The sequence below is a fragment of the Stegostoma tigrinum genome, chromosome 47 (assembly GCF_030684315.1).
Source record: "Stegostoma tigrinum isolate sSteTig4 chromosome 47, sSteTig4.hap1, whole genome shotgun sequence".
In the NCBI taxonomy this organism is placed as follows: Eukaryota; Metazoa; Chordata; class Chondrichthyes; order Orectolobiformes; family Stegostomatidae; genus Stegostoma; species Stegostoma tigrinum.
Window position 1 is genome coordinate 4,709,129 of NC_081400.1, and position 25,814 is coordinate 4,734,942.

At 50.7% G+C, this 25,814-nt stretch overlaps 1 protein-coding gene across 1 annotated transcript; it reads right to left on the reverse strand.

The window, feature by feature from the left end:
- Positions 1–393: 393 nt before the first annotated feature.
- ubap2l (ubiquitin associated protein 2-like) lies at positions 394–25,600 on the reverse strand. Its single transcript, XM_059642966.1, has 17 exons — positions 25,493–25,600; positions 23,298–23,496; positions 22,148–22,395; positions 18,674–18,846; positions 17,398–17,590; positions 16,807–16,846; positions 16,072–16,246; positions 14,597–14,666; positions 10,680–10,872; positions 8,895–8,983; positions 8,274–8,321; positions 7,542–7,623; positions 7,101–7,318; positions 4,201–4,300; positions 3,037–3,110; positions 1,523–1,711; positions 394–735 (listed from the first exon to the last, which is right to left on the reverse strand). Exons 1-17 carry the CDS (start codon positions 25,493–25,495, stop codon positions 637–639), a joined length of 2,193 nt encoding a protein of 730 aa, XP_059498949.1. The 5' UTR covers positions 25,496–25,600; the 3' UTR covers positions 394–636.
- Positions 25,601–25,814: the final 214 nt, after the last annotated feature.

A 25,814-nucleotide genomic window follows, 5' to 3' on the forward strand; every position in this document is an offset into this window, starting at 1 on the left:
CGTATGTCAGGGAGCAGGGAAGGAAGAGAAGTTAAATCAAATTCACTCTACATTTAGAAGCTCCTTCATCGGGAGAGGGAGTGGGCAGGGTTTGGATGAAGCGGAAATTTCAGGACGGGCACTGGAAAGGAGAGGCGAGGTGGGGCTGGGGGTTTCTCTCTTTTAGTTTTCTTTTTTAAAAAAAAAAACAAAAACAAGCATCTCGGAATCTGAATGCAGAAAAAAGGAGAACTTACAAACTCTATATTACAGACAACAGTAAAGTTGGGCATCACAGATATACAATGCAGAGCTTTATTATTTCTCATCTTTCGCTATGTAATTTTCATTAGGATGTTCTGTCACTTTTAAGTGTCAGCTGGCCACGACAACGGGCTGGGGTGGGGGGGGGGGGGGTGGGGGGAGTTACGGATGGGTACGGAATAGAGATCAGACGGGTCACACTCCTAACTCAAAACCTGTGTGTTTCGGTTCCTTTCCTTTTTGAAGCAGGGGTATGTACGTTGGTGGCGGTGGGGCTGCGTGTGTGTTGTTGTGGAAGTGAGGGAGGGTTGGATGGGGAGGGAGAGGGGGCCCCATTCGGCCAGGGTTCGGGTAGGGGTTGGAGGTCGCGACCCCCTTCGCCCCCCGCTCTGCTCAGTTGGGACCCCAGTAGCCTGAGCTGTTGTAAGCAGACTTATTCCCCTGCGATTTCTGTTGGATGCTGCTGGTTTGAGTACGCTGGCCTGTTCCACTCTTGAGAATGAGGGTGGCGGGGGCAGAAAGAAGACAGGGGAGCAAACAAACAAAGAAAAGAAAGAGAAAAATGTTAAAATCATTAACCGTGCGAATTACCGCTGAGCGAACCCAATTTAACACTTTCCGAAGCAAAGCATCACCCCCCACAACCCCTCAAAAATCAGACCTCTGGGGTTTTTATTTGTGCAGAATCTCTCTCGGCCTGTCCCACAACGCTGCAATATTGGAGGGCTGGCAGCCAATTTGCTCATGGGCATCTCCCATAAAAAGTGACCTGCTTTTCTCCCCTTACTTGCTGTTTCTTGAGGCATTGCGAGTCAGGAAATAAAAGAGGGGCTCCGGACGCTTGGGAGAAAGTCATGCTCGTGGTCACCCCTTCCCCAAATTCTCCTCTTCAAGTGATGCCCACGGGAACATTTCTGAAAGATTCTGAAAGACTATGCCACTGACCCTCCGACACGGCAGCGATTCCCCCCACCTTCACCTCGACGCTGACCCTCGGACGGCGAGTCACGGTCAAGGTGACCACTGCCAGCTGCCAAAGGGCACCTGACAACTCAACGCCTGCAATTCAGACCGGTTCGCCTGTGTCACCAAGTCACTGCAACTTGCCAGCGAAGGGCCACAGATGCAGTACTCAGCCCCCGATGGGAAGGAGGACAACGCTTAATGCCTCCAGCCAGAATGCAACAGGCTGGGGACTTGACACCACAGAAGGCCAATGTTTCCTTTGTGGAACTGGGTGTAAAAGCTACAGGTGAGGAGCGGCCCTCGCCCCACATACCTGGCCGTCCTGTTGGAGATGCAGGATCTGCGAGTGCATCTGCTGCTGGTGCGGCGCCAGGATGTGCATGAATGGAGGAGGGTAGCCGGCAGCGGTGGCAGGGTTCACAGGGCCCGCACTGCCCAGTGCCGATGGCAGGTTGAAGGAGGCAGCCGGAGTTCCAGTGTGAAAGCCCTGCTTCTCAAAAGACTGCAACAGGAGGTAAATGTGAGTGAGATGCCGTGAGAGGAGAAGCACAGACAGCAAGCAAACAGAGGAGGTGGAGTGGGGGAGAAACAAGAACACGAACTGACGGAGGGGAGAAAGAGAGAGAGAGCGCGAACACAGGGAGGGGGCGGGGGGGGGCAGGCCGACAAGACAGAGAGGGAGGCAGGTGGGGGGGCCGACAAGGCAGGATATGGGGGAAGGGCAGTTAAGAGGCGAAAATAGATAGAACGTGCACTCGGAGAACATAAAATTTTTTTTTAAAAAGTGGACAGGAACCGATACAGGTCCCTTCAACCCCAAACCAAACCCCTGTTATAGACTCTGTTCACTGGCCCTGCAAGCCAGTTTACATCCAACTATTCTAAACACTCACTCCAGCAAATAGCCAGAGATAATGGGAACTGCAGATGCTGGAGAATCTGAGATAACAAAGTGTGGAGCTGGATGAACACAGCAGGCCAAGCAGCATCTCAGGAGCACAAAAACTGACGTTTCGGGCCTAGGCCCTTCATCAGAGGGAATTATAAATGATCCTGCCTCTCCTACCCTTTCAGGAAGTGAGTTCCAGGTACCTACTCTCCTCAAACTGCTTTGCAACTGCATGCTCCTTCCCTTCACCTTAATGACCCCCTCTACCAAGGGGAAACATTTCTCCCTATGTCCCTCCATTTAATACACGTCAAACAGGACTCCCTCAGTCTTCTCTGCTTGAAGGAAAAATCAACCCCAGCCCCTCTCTGTTGCCGAGTCTCTGCAGGCCATCCTGGTTAATTTCCTCTGCACTCCCTCCAGTGCAATCACATCCTTCCCACGTTAGAGACCAGAACTGTACACAGTACTCCAGTTGCGTTGCAATCAAAGTCCTTCATAGCTCCAGTGTAACTTCCCTGCTCTTACATGCTGCGCCAGGATTGAAAATATCCCGCATCCCCCTGAACCACCTTCGTAATCTCTCCTGCTGCTTCAAGTATCTATGGACACAAACTTCAACCAATCCCCATCGCCGCATTCACCATGGACTTCCTTTGCCAAGTCACTCATCTGAAAACGCACCACCTCGCACTTTTCAGGGCTAAATCCCACTTGTTCAGCCTGAATATATTGACACGGGGGTGCGAGGATTGCCTCCTGGGTTTCTGCTTTCGTTTTGGGGGGGGGGGGGGGTCACTAATAAAGAGTAGGCACGCCCTTAATGCAAATCAGAGAGAGCGCGCCTTCCTTCCTGACCCCCTAGTGAACTCGGGGGCAAGCCTCTTCGATCGCACTCGGTGCCCTGAGAGGTGCTTAAACTCTCCGGTGCGGCTTACCTGCTGGGTCTTACTGTACACAGATCCTGAGATGTCTGGGACACCCGTGTTGCTGGAAGTCACTGACACGCCAGCTAAAACACCAAAACAAAGTGCAGTGAACAACTTGCTCATGGTGGGGGGTGGGGGAGGAAAGAGGTACAGTGCAGCGGGTAGATGTCACTGGGCTAGTGATCCAGGTTCGGATCCCACAGCGGGTCAAGGGTAGGATTTTACTTCCGCTTATAAGTCTCGTGTTGGAAGCCACTCTTGAGGAACAGCAACAGCAGTCACAGATTGTGGAAACAAGAACCCAAGAGTTGGGGATGGAGCAGGCATCTACCGCCCTTACCTGATGTGGGCTTACACATCACTCCTGACCCCACACAGCGATGGGGTTGACTCTAAAAGCACTTTGAGCAGTTAGGGGCAGAAAAATACATGTTGGGAAAATAACTTCAAAAACAAAAAAACAAAGTGCCGTGCGAGATTCCTGAAAACGCGACAGGTTCCACATCACTGGTAAAATGTAACGTTGCCTTAGGGCTGCTTGCTCAGAGAGAGACCAAAAGCAAGATAGCTATAGGGTGTCTTCACCAGAGGGTCATCGTGGGAAACAGAGAGCCCCTTCATGGTAACTTGTGCACGGATGGCACCCCCCCCACACACGCGAATGAGGGCCAAATGCCAGAACGGGCCACCCTAACGACACTGTACCCCTACACTACACAGACTGCGCTTGTTCTGCCCGAGAGGGAAGGATTCTAAAACAGGAGACATAAATACTGAGCCCCCATGCCCAGCGAAAGGACAACCCTCGTGGGCTACCGCTGGTCACCTGAACGCAGTCCAGGAGGACTCCCAGGCTAGGCTGTTGAGAGAGGGGAAGACACATATTGTCACTATTACTCTGGTTGAAGAACCTCCAGTGTTTCTCCCTGGAGGCAGCGCTGCAGAGGTGGACAACGCTATGGGAATGGGTTGAATGTGGTTTGAACCTGACATTGCCAAAACCGCAGGAGTTGAAACCAGCTCAACGTCGCTTGAGGCCCCAGGGTCAAAAACAATCAATCAATCAGCGGGCGAACCTGGCGGGAGCGGCTGGATCTGACAAGTCTGTAAGCTTGCCCCTCTCGGAGCTTGGAGCATCCGACGTAGCTGTGTTAACGAGACACTCTCACTTACCCGTGCTGTAGCCATGGGTTCCGTAGCCGCTCGCCTGTTGAAACGCAGTGGCTGGGGCATTCACGTTCACACCATGCTGCTTCGACGACGTGGGAGGCACCTGGGGGGGGAATGAGTAAGACACACCTGATTACCAGTCAGCTGGGCTTCCAAGTGAGGGTCCTGCACTTGGTAAACATCGAGACACGCAGACAGCATGGAGCCAGAGGGCACATTACCCTAACAGGTTGGTTAAAAGCGATTATTCCAACCCCTCCCACCCTAATCACAGACAGGTCTGCAAGAAAAATACTCTCTACCAGCAATGTTGGCCACTCGTGAGTGGACGATTAACATGGTGGGCCTTCGCTGCACTTTCACTGAGGCAAATGTGGAACGATCCCACTGAGCTACCATCAGCCCTGCAGCAAGTATTCGAGGGGATTGTTCCGTCGGACACAGAAGCAGAAAGAAGCCATTAGTTCCATCAAGTCTGTACTGACATTCAATGAGATTGTGATTGATCCCATTGTCCATAACTCCCACTTTCCTGCCTTTCCCCCCATTCCCTTCCTGATTTAAATAAAACTCTCTCAGTCCTGAGTCTAAGCAGAGTTGGCCATGTGTCCCAAAAGATACAGGCAAACTATCAGGGCATTTGGCCCATCGGGTCTACCTCGCCATTCAATCATGTTTCTCAACCTCATCCTCCTGCCTTCTTCCTCTAACTGTTGATCCCCTCACTGATCAAAAACCTCTGCCTTATACTTAATGACCCAGACAGAACTCCGCAGTAAAGAATTCCACAGATTCATTCCCTTTAGAGAGAAGAAATTTCTCATCTGTCTTCCATGGGTGACGCTCACACCGAGATGGTGCCCCTGTGGTTCTAGCCTCTCCCACACAAGGGAAAATAACCTCTCCACATCTCACCTGTCAATTTCCCCCGAACAATCTTGCCTGCTTCAATAAGACCGCCTCTCATTCTTCCAAACTCCAATGACTACAGCGCAAACAACTTAACCTCTCCTCATAAGACAGGTCCCTCTATATCTGGGATCAGCTGAGTGAACTTTCTTGGGACTGCTGCAGACGTCCAGTCTATTGTTCCTTAGATACAGGTTCCCAAAACTGTTCATACTATTTCAGCAGTGGCCTGACAAGTGCCTTGTACAGCTTTAGCAAACATTCCCTAGATGCCTTGGGTTTGAGACAGTCTCGGTTTAGGCTGGGAGAACTGTTCACACTGCTTCAGGATCATAATGAGTTTCGGAGCACTGTGTTCAGTTCTGGTTTCTTCATAGACTTCGTAAAATCCCTACAGTGTGGAAACAGGCCCTTCGGCCCATCAAGTCCACACCAACCCAAGGAGCATCCCATACTGACCCATTCCCTCTATAGCCCACTTAAGCTACACATCCCTGAACATTACGGGCAATTTAGCACGGCCAATCCACCTAGCCTACACATCTTTGGACTGTGGGAGGAAATCAGAGCACCAGGAGGAACAGAACTCCACATAGACAGTCACCTGAGGGTGGAACTGAACCAGAGTCCCTGGTGCTATGAGGCAGCCGTGCTAACCACTGAGGTCCTTGTTATAGGAGGGATATTGTTAAGCTGGAGAGGGTTCAGAAGAGATTTATCAGGATGTTGCAGGGTATAGAGGGTCTAAGTTATAATGAGAGGCAGGATAGGCTGGGACTTCTTTCATTGGAGCATAGGAGGTTGAGGGCTGGCCTTATAGAGGTTTATAAAACCATAAGAGATTTAGACAAGGAGAATGGCAGGTGTCTTTTCCCTAGGGTGGGGGATTTCAAGACTACATTTTTAACAGGAGGAGAAAGATTTTTGTTTAGCTTGGGATTATGTTTGGCATGAACTGGTTCAATTGAAGGGTCTGTCTGTGTCGTATGGCTCAATGACTGCCCAAGAGGCAGGAAACCTCACAGCTTTTAAAAAAAGAACATGGACAAGCACTTGAAATTTGTTGACTGTCAGGAAAAAGACCCAATGTCCTCCAGGGGAGGAAACTGCCATCCTTACCTAGTCTGGGCCTACACTTGACTCCAGACCCACTGCAATGGGGCTGACTCTTAACAGCGCTCTGGGCAATTAGGGACGGGCAATCAATGTCGAGACGCCCACATCCCGGGAATGAATCGAAAGAAAACCCTTGCTAGGCTATGGGCCTCAAGCAGGAAAACGGGAACAGTACAGCTTTTCGCTTGGTACGGGCTCAACGGGTTGAAGGGCCTTTTGCAAGTTGTGCACAATTCCATGGGGGTGGAAGTCAAGTGTGGACTAAAAATGTGAAATCGCAGGATGGAGAGGAACAACAACATTAATGCTTTCAGTTAGCGAACGCAAGAGGCAACTGAGCCTGTGCAGGTTAGTTTGAGAAGCCCTCCTGGTTAGCGTGTGTACCCGTCCTTCTAATTCCCAGCCCCCCTCACTGATAAAAAAAGCCACTGAACATATTTTATCGTGACAGTTTGGAACAGTCTCTTTTCGAAGGTCTTGGAATCTACGTCTGTTGACCTGACCTTTTGAAAAATAAACCTGCCTGCAATTGGGTGATAAGGTTATCAAGACCAAAAACACAAGTGGAGTTTTCCAGATTGCTACCAGAATGTTCATATTTTTATTTACTTTTAAGATAGGAAGTGAGGCTGGGATGAGCCAGAGAAATTTAGAAGTGTAGGAGGTGGCCATTCAGCCCCTCCCTGGCTGGGCTAGCTGCCGTGGGCTCTCAAACTCGGGAACGATGGAAAAGCTGGAGTGGTCCAATCCCCACTACTCAGGAATATGGACGTCGCGCGTGCTCTCCTCCCCCCACATACCACCCCCCCCTCCATTGACAGGCAGCACCCGCCCGCCCCGCCATCAGCTGCCCCACCCGGCTCTGGGACAGTACTCACAGCGAACATGGCGGGTCCGTACTGGAAGGTGTTGGGGAGGCCAGGCACGCCGGCATAGTACGGCAGGCTGGTGTAGCTGTAGCCAGGTGGCAAGGCCGGGTTCAGGAAGGTCTGCTGCGTGGTGTGGTGGCTCTGTGTCTGGTTCTGCTGAGGCTGCGCCAGCGTAGTGGCTGGGGCAGGGGAGGAGGCGTCTCCTCGGCCAAACTTCGTCAGGTCCCCTGGGGGTTGAAGTGGATGGAGGAGACAGGCACAGATACCGAGAGAGAGACGGTGATGGGTGGGTGTGGGGGAAAAAGAGGGAGAAAGGGTGGGGTAAGAGGGACAGACAGGATAGGAGTGAGGAGGAGAGAACAAACAAAGTTTGTGGTTACTGGCGATGCTCCTTGACGGTTTGACCCTGCAGCCCCCCCCCCCCCCAGCACGTGCGCACCAGTCCCTTACCAGAGTATGGGTTATTTGTCAGGCTGGCTTCCCTTCCAGTGATCGGGGTGGTGGGAGCGGCAAACGGAATCCCGTAATAGTCCTGAAAGAGAGACCGCATATAGTTAAGACATTCAGTCAGGAGCTTGTGGCGTGCCATGCCAATAACGTGGTACACAGCGCCAAAACAAGTCGTCGGGCAGGCTCAGAGCGTGGCTTCCCTGGCAGGGAGAGCACATTGGCCCCTACAGTCCGACCGAGTGCCCTTGCACCTTCCAGTGCTTTGACGCTACCTTCCTTATGGCCAACGTCAAATGGGGAGGCAGCGGTGACACATAGCCCCATCTTAATCTTCTGGGGACGTGGGTTCAAATCCCACCATGGCAGAACTTTATTAAATGAAAGAAAAATCAGAAACAAGTTTAATAGTGACTGCCAGTTCCCTTCTGGAGTACTGCGTGCAGTTCTGGTCACCCTCTGATGGGAACAACATAATTAAGCTAAAGTGGGCTCAGAAGAGATTTACTGGGATGTTACAAGAACAAGTTGCTGGCAAAGCTCAGCAGGTCCGGCAACATCTGTAGGAAGAAATCAGAGGTTAACGTCTTAGGTCAAATGACCCTTCCTCAGAAGTGAGCTTTTCCAGTATTTTCTGTTTCTTGTTTCTGATTTACAGCACCCACAGTTCTTTATTTTTTCAAAAGCCAGGATGTTCCAGGAACGGATAGAGAACAGGAGAGATCAAACACTCACCAGAGGAAACCTCGTCTGAAGCATTTGCAGATCGTCATAGCCATACACCTGAGGCTGGGACAAAGAGAATGTTAACAGAATTTGCCCGGGGACAAGCCCGAGATATCATTCAACTCAACTCTGTTGGCAGTGAGGAAAGAGGCCAAGACAACAGGATATCTAATTCCTGCCTCACTCTTATAATCCGTCTGATTTAGGGGCAGCACTGTGGATGGGGAGGGGGCCTGCAGAGATGCCGCAAGCGAGCGAGGGGGAAAGACTGACACAAGGCAGACAGAGATGCTGGGTGACCTCCATCTAAATCCTTCTGTCTATCGGACCACATCCAATGGCCCGGGCTGAATCAGATGTTACCAAAGGGTGAACCGAATGCCACCTAGCGCTGGTCTTCAGTGCCAGCCTTCACAGAAAGGGCTCGGGCGAAACCACAGCACCATCCCCTGGACTTGACTTTCTAGTTGCTATTACAGAAGTTATTTGCAGGACAGGCCCTTGATCAGGCATCAGGAGTCTGTGTATTGGCATTGAATTAGGGAACGATATCACCAGGTGGTTCCTGTTTTACAGAGCAGTGATACCTGTGCGCACGCTGTTAGTTATTTTTAGAAACACGTTCCTCACCTGGTATGCGGGAAGCAGTCCTGGTGCCACAATGTATGGGTTAGGCAGCAACGGTGGAACCCCTGGGGGAAGATTGGGAGGGGCCTTCCCTGAAAATCAATACCATTAAATGCTGTCACTGTCGGGTCATAATTCAACAGCAAAAAGCAAACGCTGCCAACCATCTAATTCACGTGGATTACAGAGGAATATCCCAAAACAACACTCTCGGTTAGATGTTAGACACACAGTAAACCTTCCCTTACTCTTAAAGTGAAAGTAAAGCTTCCTCCACTACCACCAGCACCCACCCTCACTTCAATCAACTATTTCCAGAGCAAGGACAGCAGGGGGTTAGATACAGAGTAAAGCTCTCTCTATACTGGTTGCCCCCCCCCACTCCCAGGACAGGGACAGCATGGGTTTAGGAACAGAGCTCTCACTACATTATCCAAACCCTCCCATGACAGGGGCAGCACTGGGTTACAGACAGAATTTAAACTCAAAACAAAATAATTACTGAATTTATAAAAAGGTTAACCTCAGTCACAGTGACCATGAAACTGAGAGACCAGAGTGAGCCAGCTGCATTTTTATTTGTGTCCTTTAGGGAATGTGCTGTCTTCTCCTGGTATAGCTACACACAGATGCAGACCCACAGCAGTGTGGCACACTTTTTTTTAAAGATTAGATTCCCTACAGTGTGGGAACAGGCCCTTCGGCCCAACAAGCCCACACCACCCCTTGGAGCGACCCACCCAGACCCATCCCCCTATAACCCACCCGAACACTGGGCAATTTAGCACGGCCGATCCACCTAGCCTGCACATCTTTGGACTGTGGGAGGAAACTGGAGCACCCGGAGGAAACCCACGCAGACATGGGGAGAATGTGCAAACTCCGCACAGACTGTTACCAGAGGCTGGAATTGAACCTGGGTCCCTGGCGCTGTGAGGCTGCAGTGCTAACCAGTGACCACCATGCCGCCCACTCCTGATGGCCTTCTGATAGCACAGCTCTCCCCAGCAGAAGACAAAAGCAGCATCGCCTTTAAGGGTGAAGCAATGGATGCTGACCTGGGCAGCAGCATGGAAATCGCAGGAAGCTGATTCTTTGGAGGAAGGAGAGGCGATTGCATCAAAATGGAAGGGGATCCCAAGGATGGATGCCTGGAGGATGTTTCCCCGTGCGGGAGAGACCAGAACTGAGGGAGCAGGGCTTAAAAACGAGGGGGGCTCCCATCCGAGGAGGAGCCTGGAACTTGATAGGTGTGTGACTCTCTTCCATACAGAGCGCTAGGACAGAATCACAGGAACAAGGGGCGGCCATTCAGCCAGCTCTGCCATCTAACGATCGAGCACTTCAAAGCCTTTTTCGCTTTATTCATTCGTGGGATGAGGGTGTTGCCTATCCCTAAATGCCCAGAGGGCAGTTATGAGTCAACCACATTGCTGTGGGTCTGGAGTCACATGTAGGCCAGACCAGGGGGTGAGGTGAAAAGGGTGAGGGGGCAAGACAGACAGGGAGGAGGAAATGGGCGAGGTGGGTGGCACAACAGAGGCTGCAGAGATGGAAGCAGCAGCAATATTAAAACTGCCTTTTCAACGTCAATCTGCATTTTGCCTGGGGTCTCGCTGGGAGTTAGGCTTCCCTTGGTTTAAAGGAGCACTAGATTTGGGCCGCCACACAGTGGGAGCTACCGGCCCAGAAGGTGAGAGCAGTGGTCCTTAATCCGTGCCCCCAGGCTGCTGAACCTGCACTACCACCCTCCCTCCTCCCCACACCCCCTCCCCTGCTCGCCGTTACCTGACGTTGTTGCTAGAGAGCTGCGGGAGGCAGCTGTCACAGTGGAGTTGCTGACCAAACTCAGATTCAGGCTGCTCACACTCCCCAGGGTGTTGGAGACGCTGGATGATGGAGCCACCGACACTGTGCTGGCTGCTGTGGCGAAAGTGCTGGGGGACGAGTGGAGGCACGCTTCACTTTCCACACTTGTGTGCTGTACAGAGACCAGAAACAGGGAGATTGAGAGACACAGTGAGCCCACTGCAGGAGGTCACTCAAAAACTGAATAAACCTGGTTTAAAAAAACATCACGAGACTTCCAACACACACATTTCATTCCACACACCCCGCCTCTCCAGTCCCTTCACCAAGGCACCAGTCCCACCCCACCCCACGGTACGGTGCCCTGAAACACAGTGCCCTAGTGGTTAGCACTCTTGTCTCACAGCGCTGGGGACCCAGGTTCAATCCCATCCTCAGGTGACTGTGCGGAGCTTGCACATTCTCCCTGTGGTTGGTATCAGTTTCTTCTGGGTGTTCAGTTCCTCTTCAGGTGTTCTTCTCACAGTTCAAAGATGCGCAGGTTCGGTTGGATCGGGCATGCCCCCTAGCGCCCAGGGATGTGGGTGTCAGGGTGGGATTGGCCGTGCTAAATTGCCCCGTAGTGCCCAGGGATGTGCGGGTTAGGGTGGATTGGCCGTGCTAAATTGCCCCACAGTGCCCAGGGATGTGCAGGTTAGGGTGGATTGGCTCTGCTAAATTGTCCCGTTGCCCAGGGACGCGCACGCTAGGGTGATTAAACCATCGGAAATGCATGGCTGCAGGAATAGGGTGGGATGCTCTTTGGAGGGTCAGTGTGGGATCGATAGACAGAATGGCCTGCTTCCAGACTGTAGGGAAGCTATGATTCTATGAATTCAGACTGAGGCAAACACCACTCTTTAACCTGCCTGCCCCCGCCAATCTCAACCTGAGCTGGTGCAGGGGGAGCTCCCTTGTATTTAGCTTTGCAGCATATCTGTGCAGACTGTGCCCGTCATCCACCCCCTTTAGAAAAAGGAGGGCTGTGAGACCATGAGCGTGGATGGGGTTTACGAGGCAGAATTCTCGAGCTTAGGGCCCCAAGCAATTGCAGGCATGGCCTCAAACTGTGGACAAGTGACTGGAATTGGGTGGGGAAGGAGTCCAAAACTAGAGGGGCATAGGTTTTAGTTGAGAAGGGCAAGTTTTAAAAGGGAACTGAGGGGCATCTTTTTTCACATACAGAGGGTGGTGCACATATGGAATGAGCTGCTGGAAGTGGAGGAGCCTGGTACAATTACAACACATATGAAGCACCTGAATGGTACACGTACTGGGTTGAGAGGGATATGGGCCAAATGCTGGCAAATGGGACTAGACTGATTTAGGATATCTGGTCGGCATGGACGAGTTGGACTGAATGGACGGTTTCTGTGCTGTACGACTCTATAGCCTGAAGAGGCCAGAGGAGAGACTGTGGCGGACCTCAGCAAACTGGACACTTAGAGGGGCTTGGGAGTATGGAGTCACAAGGAAAACACAAGGCCAGCAACAAGCAACACACGGGGAAAAGAAATGTCTGGGCGAACAGACGCCAACTCCCACAAGCATCAGCATCTGTTAAAAATCTGTGCCGTTGCAAAAGAGCTTTTGTTCAACAACAGTTAGAGATTAGCTAAGGACGCTTACTACAGCTCTTGACTTATGAGTTCAGCAGACAGATGAGTGTGTCTAGACTAAATAAAGATTCAAAAAGGCGATGAGCAAAGCTATGCACTGGGGATGATCATTGACATCCACCTGGAGAACTAAATACCTGCCTGCCCAGTTCACACAGTCAGTCATTTTATATCCAGTGTGGCAATCTGAGAACTAGCCCTGTGTCACCCTGAACATCCTGCAGGAACACAGAAACTAGGTCATTTGGCCCTTTGGAGACTGCTCCACCATCCTATAGTCTCCTGCTTGATCCCCTTTCACACTGTCACATTGCTGCCTTCTTACTTTACTCCCTGACACCGTTAATACCTACAAATTTATCGACTGCTTTCTTGAATATATTCAGTGACCTGGCCTCCACAGCTTGACTACCCTCTGAATGGAATGCTTCCCCATCTCTCTCTTAAATAGTCTATACATCCCTATGCTCTACACCTCCTGCTGCAAAGGTCTTCCTCAGTGTATCTGGCTACTTTTACTAACTGGTGTAGTCTCAGTCCTGCCCACCCTCTCTCAATACAAAGATCCCTTTGCACAGCCACACCCACATCTCTCGCCCCAGTTTCTCTCTCTGTGGGGAAAAGTCTTCATAGAATTCCTACTGAGTGGAAACAGGCCATTCAGCCCATTGAGTCCACACCAACCCTCTGAAAAGCATTCCACCCATATACCCCATCCCTGTAATCATGCATTCCCCATGGCTGACCCACCCTAAAATAATCAGAGGGTTAGATAGGGTGGATAGAGAGAGCCTTTTTCCTAGGATGGTGACTGCGAGCACGAGGGGGCATAACTTTAAATTGAGGGGTGAAAGATATAGGACAGATGTCAGAGGTAGTTTCTTTACTCGGAGAGTAGTAAGGGAATGGAACGCTTTGCCTGCAACGGTAGTAGATTTGCCAACTTTAGGTACATTTAAGTCATCATTGGACAAGCATATGGACGTATATGGAATAGTGTAGGTTAGATGGGCTTCAGATTGGTACGACAGGTCGGCACAACATCGAGGGCCGAAGGGCCTGTATTGTGCTGTAATGTTCTATGTTCTAACCTGCATATCCCTGGACACTATGGGACAATTTCCCACGGCCAATCCACCCCAACCTGCACATCCCCGGACACTACAGGGCAACTTAGCCTGGCTAATCCACTCTAACCCGCACACCTTTGGACTGTGGGAGGAAACTGGAGCACCCAGAGGAAACTCACGCAGATACAGGGAGAACGTGCAAACTCAGTTGCCCGAGGGTGGAGTCAAATCCGGGTCCCTGGCACTGTGAGGTAGAGGTGCTAACCACTGAGCCACCATACCACTTTCACAGTCACACTTCCTCAACATTAGCCGGAGTGACCATTTTTCTGACGCAGCTGACCCCGTGACATAAAGGAAGAGACAAGGTGCAGATGGAGATGCATTGTTGTCCTCAGGGCAAAAAAGTGATTGATGGGAGATTGGATCGAGGTGTACAAGATGGCAAAAGGTTCGAGGTCAGATAGAGGGATGCAGGGCGTTGCACGAAAGATGTGGACAGTGATGCGAGGTAGAACGCTTTTGGTGGTGGGTGATAACAGCCTGGAAAGTGTGCGTGTACCCGTCTCCGTGTGCCCATGCATGTACCTGCCCAAGCATCCATCTCCCTGTGCACACATCGCCACATGTGTCGCAAGGGAACGGGGAAGTGAATGAATGATTTCCGAGGGAAATCGGATTGGCGCTTGAGGGGAACATGCAGTCAGTAGCTGTGGGGAAGCATCAACTGAGAGCCAGCATGGAGTCAATGGGATGATTGGCCACCTTGCAACAAATCCAGATACCCCAGCAACCTCCACTGTCGCTGGGTCCAAATCCCTGGCATTCCCTCGCACCATGATGCTGTGGGTGCACCCATGACCCCAAGGACTTCAGTGGCCTACCCTCTCCAGGGGTCTTTGGGAACAGGCAAGAAGCGTTGACCTACAGGGTGGCAGTCCTCCTCAACGCAGAATCAACTTGTAAGGCAAGTTACTAAACTTTGCCCCAAAATAACCCATTACTGAGCAGATGGGGGTAGCGTGGGCTAAGACAAGCCATTACAGTAGTTCATCTACCTATGAGCCAGGGCCAGCTCCTGATGGAGATCAAGGCCGGACGGCTGCACGCTTCCAAGAGAAAGACTATCAAGGGCATTTTTTTTTGTGAAAGAAGCAAAAGAACTTACCAAGTGGGTTGAAGTTGAAGAGCGCCCTGAGGAAGAGGAGAGATTGCTGCTCTGTTGGGTTGATGCGGTGCTGAAAGACAAAAAAAGTGGGGAGAAAGAAGTAGACGTTAGAGGTGGACAGCAGGGCATGTCATTGAATCATAGAGGTGTACAGTACAAAAGCAGACCCTTCAGCCCAACGCATCTGTGCCGACCAGATATCCTAAACTAATTTAGTCCCATTTGCATTTCATCCATATCCCCCGAATTCTTCCTACGTACCTATCCAGGCGCCTTGTAAATGCTGTAATCGTACCAGCCTCTACTAATTCCTCTGGCAGCTCATTGCATACACACACCACCATCTGGATGAAAAAGTTGCCTCTCGGGTCCCTTTTAAATCATTTCCCTTCACATTAAACCTATGCTCCTCTAGTTTTGGACTCCTCTACCCAGGGGAAAAGGCCTGTCTATTCACCCGACTAACGCTCAAGTTTATAAACCTCTACAAGGTCACCCCTCAGCTTCCGGTGCCCCAGGGAAAATAGCCCCAGCCTATTCAGCCTGTCCCTATAACTCAAACCCTCCCACCTTGGCAACATCCTTGTAACTGGCAGGACCCAGCTACACATTCCTACCAGGAGGGATTTTACAGCAGTACCTGGTTGGAGGGCACAGGGTCTGGGTGGCCCCAAAACTGGGGAGGATTAATGGGTTTTTGGGGGTGGGGGGGGATGACATGTTGGCACATGCTGGACAAGGCTGGGAGATGGCAGTGCTCCTGTGCCACAGAGGGGGAGCAAGACACACGCGCACACAAGTGAGAGCCGAGTGCACACTCGTACAAGGAACGCATCAGAAAATGAGGTTGCACTGCATACTAGAGGAGGGAGACACTACGTTGCAGCCACACCGGGCTTTGGCCAGGCTGCACCCGAAGTACCCTTCACAGCGTGGAATCTGTCATTTCAGCATGTGCTTCGGAGGCAGTTCATGGGACGAGGGTGAAGGGAGGGGTTTGGTAAAATGGTCTGATGCACCACGGTTCAGAAACATCGTGGAGCCATCTCGTTGAGATACACAAGGTAGAGGCTGATCGAGGGGGCAGGATTGTCACATGCCAATGCTTACGGTCTGGTCACCACTCCCTCAGCTGGGACTGATCGAACCCTGAGAGTTATTTACTTAACCTGACTAAACACAAGTTTGGAAGTCCAATTCACCACAAACTTACTGATTTTTGGGAAGCGGGCAGCTTCCAAACCATAAAGAGACACACCGTCAGGCAGAGTCACAACATTGTACACGGACACTACACAAAAGGCCTTTTATGTGAACTCTCCAAGGCAGTGCACACATACAACAGGCCTGGCTCTTGTAGAGTGTCGATACGGACTTGACAGCACAAGAAATGGTGCCTTCCCACCTTCTGAGGTGGAATGAGACTGCAAGGACGCACTGTAAGATTGGCTGGGGAACCGAGATGAGTTGCTTACCTGCTCTGCTGTGGGGTAGTCGTGCTTGGTAGCTCCTCGGTGTGGCTAAGGCTGGCCAGCCCTGCAGGGTGCTGGCTGTTTGATGTTAGTAGTGACGATGCAGATACTGCATTCGAGAGTGAAGCCATGCTGGGGACTGCAGGCGAGTCAGACTTCACTGCAGAACCAGCTGCAGCTGCACAAAACAGGAGACAAGGGTTAGCCGAGCGCAGGTGGCCCCGTACGCCCCTCTCCGTGAGTCGCCTCACCTGTGAGGTTGCTCATTTCTGAGAGAGCCAAAACCCGCTGTGGGAAAAATTGGAGCTGATGGTTGCCAAACTGATGTAACCAGAGGCTGTTACCAACTCAGAAACAGACCATTTGACCCTACCGCCCCATGTTCTTCTGTTTCATATGAGCCAGCTCCTGGTCTACTCTTGACTCACCTTGCCCACCGCCCCCGCACACCCCAACCAACCCTGTCCTTCTGCCCTTTTCTCCCTCATGTTTCTCCAGCCTCCCCCTCCCTTCACATCTCTATTATTAGGCTCCCCCACTCTCTGTGGGAGTGCGTCTCCCCCATTCTCCCACAACTCCCCTCACCCTGCCGGAGCGAGTCTCCCTCATTCTCCCACAACCCCAGCCCCCTTCCCCAGAGTCAGTCTCTGCCCAAATCCCACCAACTTCATAATTTGCAGCTTCAAATCACTTCATGGTTTAGAAGGAGAACCCCAAAGGTTCGAAGCCCAAACTCACCTTCGATGGACTGTGACGTCTGTATCGTACTGAAGCCATTCTGTAAAAAGAGATCACAGTTCAGCACTCCAGCGACACGTCTCAGCAAGTAGGGCAAGAGCGGGAAAAAAAAGGGCAGGAGGGAATGGGGTAAGAGGTAGAGAGGACAGAGTGGGTGGGAGGGGGTTAGAAGAGGGAAAAGGTCAGGAGAGGGGGCGTGGAAAGGTGAGAAAAAGAAAGGGAGAGGGGGTGAGGTGGTGGGAATCAAAGGCACAGGGGTAGGGAAGGATGGAGACAGAGGGACTGGAGGTGTGGGAGAAAAGGGACAGGGAATGGGCAAAATGAAGGCAAGATGGGGAAGCAAAGGGAAAGAAAAAGAGAGGGGGTACTGCAGGAAGAAAAGGAACGGGAGAGAGAAGGAAGGGAAGGGGAACAGGGGTTGTGTGTATGTGTTGGGTGAAGGGTTGAAGGTAGAGAAGGAAATGGAGAGGAAACCAGAGAGGGTGGGTGAGAGAGGAGGAATGGGAGGCAAGGTGGGAGGAAGGAAAGGGAGACGAAGCGAGGGAGGGGTGAAAGACAGAAACCGCAATGTCAGGGCTGAGTGCTGATTACCTTGGCTTGTGTCAGGTCCTTCTGAGGAGAGGAGGAGAGGGAATTCGAGTACGCTGCCCGCTGGTTGGAGCTCTGCTCGTACTGTGGCCCGGGGGCACTGTTCTGGGTTGTGAATGCCGAGGTGGTGATTGTGCTGGGTTGGTATCCCGATTCTTGGCTCTGATTAGAAGGGATTGTCGATGAGGACGACTCACTACGAGAGAACAGGAGAGGTGTAACAAGCTACTGCCACAGTGACTGGGGGCAAGTGGTAGAGATGTGAGTCGTGCGAAACAAAGGCACTGGGGGTAAATGGTAGAGAAGCCGACTAATCACATACAAGGCAAGAGGGAACAGCAGGATGTTTTCTTTTTATTTGTTTGCAGGACGTGGGCATTGCTGGCTGGGCTCCTTGCTTATTGCCAAGCTCGGATTGCCCCTTGAGAAGACGGTGACGAGGTGCATTCTCCCTGGAAGGCAGTTAGATTCCGACCCAGTGACACTGAAGAACCACCAGTATATTTCTAACAAGGCGAGAGAGCGCGTGGACAGCTAGGGTGGGGAGTGGGCAGGGGAAGCGGCTCGGATGGGAGCTTGCAGGGCGTGGTGCTCCCTTCTATCTGCTTTCCTTGTCTTTCCAGTGGGTACAGGTCACTGGTTTGGACGGGGCTGTCCGAAGAGAGTTGGGAGTTGCTGCGATACTCCGGGGGATGGTACCCACTGTCGTGACTGAGCATAGGCGACGTGGGGAATGAATGTTTGTGGATGTGGTGCCAATCAAGCAGGGGCTGCTGCTTTGGCCTGGATGGTGTTGAGCTTCTTAGAGCTATATTAATCCAGGTGGGTAGGGAGTGTTCCCCCCACATTCCTAACTTGTGCCTTGCTCGTGGTGGACAGGTTTTTTTTGGGGCGGGGGGTCCAAGATGAGAGTTACTGCAGAACTCTCAGCCTCTGACCTAATCCCGTAGCCCAGTGGTTGGGCCAGTTCAGTTTCTGGTCAATGGTGTGTGGATATATCAATTTATTAAGCTCTCTTATTGGAGATGATGCGCGACCGGGGCACTGATGCAAAGGTAACGTGAAGTTCATCAGTGCAAACCTGAGTTGTGTCCCAGTTTCCCAGACTGCCACAATGTTTGCAAAGTCTTGAATACAGCGGAGCGCCAATTGTCAGCGTAAATTGTCATTCGGTGTGCAGGAAGGTCAGCCCCAGCCGAAGAGGATTCAACCGAACGTGCTAAGCTGCGGTCACGCCCTGCGCAGGAATGGAAAAGTATTCGAATGTGCACGGACTCACCTTACAGCACTGGTGTAGGGGCTGCTCTGGGGCTGGCTCACTGGCACACTGGGCGTTGGGGTAGCTTCATACTCTGATAGCATGGGCTCAGAGCCAAACTGCAGGGCCCCAAACTGCAGGTTTAACCCCGCAATGTCTGCTGAGGCAGGCATCTCCACAGCAGAAGATGGGATCTAAAGAGAGGGGAGGGGTGGAGCAAGGGGAGAGCAGAAAAGTTTGAATGAAATGGCTGACATTTTTTACAGAGTCCAGCAGAATAGTCCGTCACTTAGATACACTCCTACAGAACATTCAAAGCCTTACTGCACCAGTTACGTACTAGGCTTTTAGCAAATTCTTTCATGGCTAAAAGGTAGCAGCTGACTCTATATAAGCAAGTTCTCACAAATGGCAACGTGATATCCTTGCTGAAAGCTGCTGAGGCTATTCACCTTTCACTCACTAGGGAAAGAGGTGGGCAAATTTCACAACAGTTTTCCTCATTTTTTTGGGGGGGGGGGGGGGAGAGAGAAGATGGAGGAAGAAAGTGTGCTCATTGGTTGGCAAACTGACTCTGATGTTGCCGAGGAGGAAGCAACGAGGCACTACAGGCTCCCCAGCTCAAAACAAAGCTCAGATGCTGGAATTCTGAAACAAAGACAGAAAATCCTGGGAGAAACCCGTGGGGCAGCATCTGCGGAGAGTAAAAAAGGCAAGGTTAATGTTTTAAACACTTCATGTAACCCTACTGGACTCGAAGTGTTTTTCTCTCCGCAAATGCTATATTTCTTCAATGCCGTTCCGCTTTGGGCTCTCCAAACTCCTAAATAATTTTTAAAAAGGGCTCAAGGCTTGAGCATATCCCTTTTGTTTGCAGAGCATGTGTCTTTGCATATGAATGCAAGTCACTTCCAGCAAGTGTAAACAAACCACACCAAGGGCTTGATTATTCTAACTTGGTGGTTAGTACAGCTATTAACGCACACGGGATTGTTTGGCAAGTGACATCCAGTCCAGGAAGAGGGTATACAAAGGGAACTTTGGCTTGCAACAGGTAGCTGATTGGTTAGTGGACTAGTGACCAGTTATATGATGACAAAGGCCTTCTAGTTGCCAGCAACAGTGGGATTTGCTCTCCAGTATGTAAACAGTTTTTCTCTTGGTTGGGTGGTGGTGGGGGGTGAAGAGATGTGTGAATATTTTGGTAGAAACTCTGGAGGTAGATGGAAGCTGTTTTCATTCTACACAGAACATTGCAAGTCTAAAGGTAGCCAGCAAATGCGATATTGTCTTTCATTGCTAGAAAGATGGAATTTAAAGCAGGAGGTTCTCTAGACTGGCTCCAGAATTGAGACAGTTGACTAATGAGGAGACATTGAACAGACTGGGACTGTACTCATTTGAATTTAAAAGAATGAGGGGTATCTTATGGAAACTGGCATATACAATTAAGCGAATAGATAAAGGCAGAAGCAGGGAGGCAGTTTCCACTGGTTGGTGAACCTAGAAAGAGAGGGGCATGATCTCAAACTAAAGGGGAGCAGATTTAGGACTGAGTTCAGGAGGAACTTCTTCACCAAAAGGGTTGTGAATCTATGGAATTCACTGCCTAGTGAAGCAGTTGAGGCTACCTCATTGAATGTTTTTAAGGCAAAGCTGGATTTTGGAACTGTAAAGGAATTCAGGGTTCTAGTCAGCAGGCGGTTAAGAGGAGCTGAGTCCATGCAAAGAACAGCCACGGTCTTGTTGAAAGGTGCAGCAGGCTTCAGGGGCCAGGTAAATATTCATACTTGATAAGTGAGTCACCCAGTGCCTTTTGCAAAAAAAAGTACAAGCATCTAGAAAAGGGAGACTGCGAAGCAGCTAAAGCGTTAGGGAATTTTAGCAATTGCTGTGGACCCGAATTACTGAACTGCCTTTTCAGTCTTTCCCTCAGTCCTTAAAACCCATGTCTTTCCCCCCCGCTCCTCAGTCTACATCTGTACACATTCAGGATGTGTTATCAGAGGATTAGAGTTTTACAAACTTGTAGAAATTTTAATCTCTTGGAAGATTATACCAATGGCTTAATTGGTTACCTGCAGCTAAAATATATTTGCCTTAAGCAGTCATTTCTGTTAAAGCACAGAAACCTGGTCTGTGTTGTCAGTCTGGCTCTGCAAGAAACTGGAAAACTGTGCACAGTTTTTAAAGCATTTCACATCTATGACCACTCAGGAATAGCTGAGGGTCCATTAGTTACCCTGGTGAGGTGTAACGATACACTGTGCCACTACGTCCTGTTTGATGGCAAGAACTGAACTGCAACACACATTACCCTTCAAAAGGCAAATGATTCGCTGTAAAGTGCCCCCTTTGGTTGGTGGTGCTGGCGGTAGGTGGGTGGGTGGGGGGGGCCAGGGCAGCACCGAAAGTGATGTTAGATGCTGCATGAATGCAAAACTGCCTTCAACGCCATAATTCCCAATGAACCCATCTCTCGACTTCCCGCTCCCGCCTGTGTAACAGGATCCTTGACGTCCTGGCCCGTAGCTGCGATCATTAAGGATGGGGACAGCACCTTCTCCGTGATAATCCTCAACACTGGTGCCCTGTAAGGCTGCGTACTCAGCCTGCGACTACACCCCTTATACACTCACGACCATGCGGCCAAATTCCACTTCAACTCTATTTACAACTTTGCTGACAATACCACTGTCGTAGGTCAGATCTCAAATGACGACGAGGCGGAGTACAGAACAGAGACAGAATGCTTAGCAGCGCGGTGTTTAAAAGTAACAATCTCTCCATCAACAATAGCAAAACAAAGGAGCCGATCATGGACTACAGGGAGCAGAATGCTCCTGCCTGCATCAGTGACGTTGAGGTGGGGATGGACACGTTCTTGGGAGCGACGATCACAAACAGTCTGCCCTGGTCCCCCCACATCAACGTGACAGTCGAGAAAGCACAACAATGTCCCTACTTCCTCAGGAGGCTAAGGAAATGTCCACAATGACTCTCACCAATTTTTATAGATGCACCAGAGAAAGCATCCTATCTGGATACATCACAGCTTGGTATAGAAACTACTCTCCCCAAGGCCACAAGACAGTCATGAACTCGGTCCAGTCCATCACGAAAATCAGGTTTCCATCCATTGACTCCATCTACACTTCCCAGTGCCTTGGGAAAGCAACCGACACAGTCAAAGATCCCTCCCATCCTGGTTATACTCGCTTCCACCCTCTTCCGTCAGGCATAAGATACAGAAGTTTGTACACATCTACGAATAGATTCAAGAACAGCTTCTCCTCTGTTGTTATCAGACTTTCGAACAGCCCTCTTAAACATCAATTCTGATCTCTCCTGACTCCTCTGCAGCTGAAACACTGTATTTTGCTATCTGATGCACTTTGTACGGTACAATATGCCTGTATAATACACAAAAAACATGCACCTGTGACAATAAATCAAACTCAGTTACTGCCTTTTTACCACACAGTCAATGCTTACCTTTGAAGCAATAGAAGCCTTTTTCTTCTGTGCCTTCAGTTTCTGCTGTGCAGGCTGGGGGCTAGAGGACTGGTTCTCCGAGGATCCGGGAGATGCCTGGGTAGTGCCGGCTTTGCTCTGCAGTGGGGAATTTGGTGCTGCCGTCGGCTGCTTGCTGGGGATGAAGACTTCCATCATACTGGAGTTGGAGTAGGACTGCCTCTGACCAAAGGCGCTGTGGACTGAAGATTCTGTTTGGCTTTTCAACTCTGGATTCCAAATGGAGACACCCAGTCAGCACTGACACACCCTCAGGAAGAACCTCTCTCTCTCTTTCTAACATGCACATGTGTGGAGCAGGCCCTTCAGTCCCTTGAGTGTGCCCTGCTATCCGATAGGATTAAAGCTGGTTGGAATGAATGTAACCCACCCCACCATACTCTTGCATATCAAAAATCAGCCTCTTACAGAGTCATACAGCATGGAAACAGACCCTTCGGCCCAACTTATCCATGCCGAATAAGTTTCCCAGGCTAAACTAGTCCCACTTGCCTGCATTTGGCCCATATGCTTCTTAAACCTTCCCTACTGATGTACTTATCTAAATGTCTTTTAAATGTTATAACTGCATCTGCATTTACCACTTCCTCTGGCAGATCATTCTGCACACGAACCACCCTCTGTATTGAAAAAGTTGCCCCTGGGGTCCTTTTTAAATCTTTGTCCTCTCATTTTTAAAATGTGCCCTCTAGTTTTGAACTCCCCTATCTCAGGGAATAGATGCCTGCTTCTCACCTCAGCTCTCATGCTTTTATAAACCTCTTCAATCACTGGAAATTGGCATTGCTGATTGGATCAGTGTTCATTGATCCTTCCCTAAATGCCCCTCAAGGAGGTGGTGGTGAGCTGCCTTCTTGAACCGCTGGCGTGTAGAGACACCCAGTGAATCCATACCACCCCGACTCTGGTCCCTGAGCGCCTATTGTCGCTTTAGAATTGTAGCCTTTAGTTTGGAATCTCTCCCCCTGGTTTTCCTACTCAAGCAGTCAATGCAGTTTTGCAGAGCTGGGCTGCTGTTCCATTCAGTTTCAGTTCCCTGCTAGTGAGGGTATGGATACTCCACCTTCTCTTGCACAGACACACACACACACACAGTCGATCCAGCTCTTACCAAAATGGCTGAGTGCTGACGGCTGCGACGTGGGGCCCATGTCCCAGGAGGAGGCAGCGTTATTGGTGGGTTGAGTGTGCTGGGCAGCTAACTGGGCCAGCGCTTGAGCTGTCTTCAGCTGCTCCAGCAACTGCGATCCTGCAGTGCTGCCACCCTTGGGCTCACCGACATCCCCGAAGTTCTTACTCAGCATGCTGACCTGTGGGAAAGATGGGGTAGAGATTGAGACAGAGAGAGGGAGGAAGAATAAAGAGACAAGTTGTAATGTCCCGGACATCAGGGACGAAGGCTCCTCATCTGTCTTTAAGGCTCTGCATGGACTGGTTCAAATGAAATACTTCCCAAAAACCCAAGCACTTCCTCCATTTAAAAAATGGGGAAGTTTCGGAAGGCTTTGACTGCTTTCTCAGTTGCAGGGAATACACCGAAGATTGAGATATGTTGGGAATGTCAGTGAAGTGGGAATACAGAAATCAGTTAACAAAAGAAAACAAAGAACTGTGGATGCCGGAAAACAAACTAAAATAGAAACCGCTGGACAAACTCAGCAGGTCTGGCAGAATCGAGGGAGAGAAAATGACCCTTCTTCAGAACAGTTCTTCAGCACTTTACATAAAAAATAACCAATACCTGAATACAAGTTGCAGATTGGAATCTTATCAAGAGGTTTAAATGTAGAATAACAGATACCCGGGAGGGAGTTACAGACTAAAATCTGATCGAGGGGAATCGGGGGGGTTTTATATAGAGAATAACAGATACACCCCCGGGGAGGGAATTACAGACTGGAATCTGATCGAGGGAGTTCGGGGGGGTTTATATGCAGAATGACAGATACCCCGGGAGGGAGTTACAGACTGGAATCTGATCGAGGGGGTTCGGGGGGGGGGGGGGGTTTATATACAGAATAACAGATACCCCCCGGGGAGGGAGTTACAGACTGGAATCTGATCGAGGGGGTTCGGGGGGGGGGGGGGGGGGTTATATACAGAATAACAGATACCCTAGGAGGGAGTTACAGACTGGAAGCTGTTCGGGGGGGTTTATATACAGAATAACAGATAAGACCCCCCCCCCCCCACGGGGAGGGAGTTACAGACTGGAATCTAATCGAGGGGGTTCGGGGGGGGGGGTATATACAGAATAACAGATACCCTAGGAGGGAGTTACAGACTGGAAGCTGTTCGGGGGGGTTTATATACAGAATAACAGATAAGACCCCCCCCCCCCCCCCACGGGGAGGGAGTTACAGACTGGAATCTAATCGAGGGGGTTCGGGGGGGGGGGTATATACAGAATAACAGATACCCTAGGAGGGAGTTACAGACTGGAAGCTGTTCGGGGGGGTTTATATACAGAATAACAGATACGACCCCCCCCCCCCCCCCCCCGGGAGGGAGTTACAGACTGGAATCTAATCGAGGGGAATCGGGGTGGTTTATATACAGAATAACAGATACCCCGGGAGGGAGTTACATACTGGAATCTGATCGAGGGTTTCGGGGGGGTTTATATACAGAATAACAGATACCCCCCCGGGGAGGGAGTTACAGACTGGAATCTGATCGAGGGGGTTCGGGGGGGTTTATATACAGAATAACAGATACCCCCCCCCCGGGGAGGGAGTTACAGACTGGAATCTGTTCGGGGGGGGGTTTATATACAGAATAACAGATACCCCCCCGGGGAGGGAGTTACAGGCTGGAATCTGATCGAGGGGTTCAGGTTGGTTTATATACAGAACGACAGATACCCTAGGAGGGAGTTACAGACTGGAATCTGACCGAGGGGGTTCGGGGGGTTTATATACAGAATAACAGATACCCTGGGAGGGAGTTACAGACTGGAATCTGATCGAGGGGGTTCGGGGAGGGTTTATGTACTGAATAACAGATCCCCCACCCCCCCACCCCCGGGAGGGAGTTACAGACTGGAATCTGATCGGGGTGGTTTATATAAAGAATAACAGATACCCCCCTGGGGAGGGAGTTACAGACTGGAATCTGATCGAGGGGGTTCGGTGGGGTTTATATACAGAATAACAGATATCCCCCGGGAGGGAGTTGCAGACTGGAATTGAATCCCAGCGATTCAGGGAAGAGTACTATACATCGCATTCCTTCAGGTGTGCCAGTTCGAAAGCCAAACTGAGTAGCAGTCTGAGGGCTCCCTCTGCCCAGCGTGGCCCTGCTTACCATGTTGTGCTGTGGGAATGTGGTCGGAGGAGACGGCTGCGAGACTGGATGCTGCTTGGAGTTGTTGAACACCAGAGGCTGAGAGAGCGTGGGCGAAGCCGAGGTGTCCAGGGGAGCTGGCTCATTCTCCGACACTGAGGGCTGCTTCCCCAACAACACTGCCAGGTCGATCCTGTGTCACGGGGAAAGGAAGGGAACATTAGGGTAGGATTCTGGAGGCAGCTCACTGCACACGAAGAGTTAATATCGAATAACAGGCCCGGCCACGAACATTCGGCACGAGTTTGTTCAACCCAGTAGTAAACTGTTGGGAGCTGGTGAC

Coding starts and splice junctions, on each gene's coding strand:
- ubap2l (XM_059642966.1), bottom strand. Junction 16,247..16,806: donor GACGTCACAGTCCATCGAAG/GTGAGTTTGGGC, acceptor TGTTTTGTGCAG/CTGCAGCTGGTTCTGCAGTG. Junction 8,984..10,679: donor CTCTCTAGCAACAACGTCAG/GTAACGGCGAGC, acceptor ATTGATTTTCAG/GGAAGGCCCCTCCCAATCTT.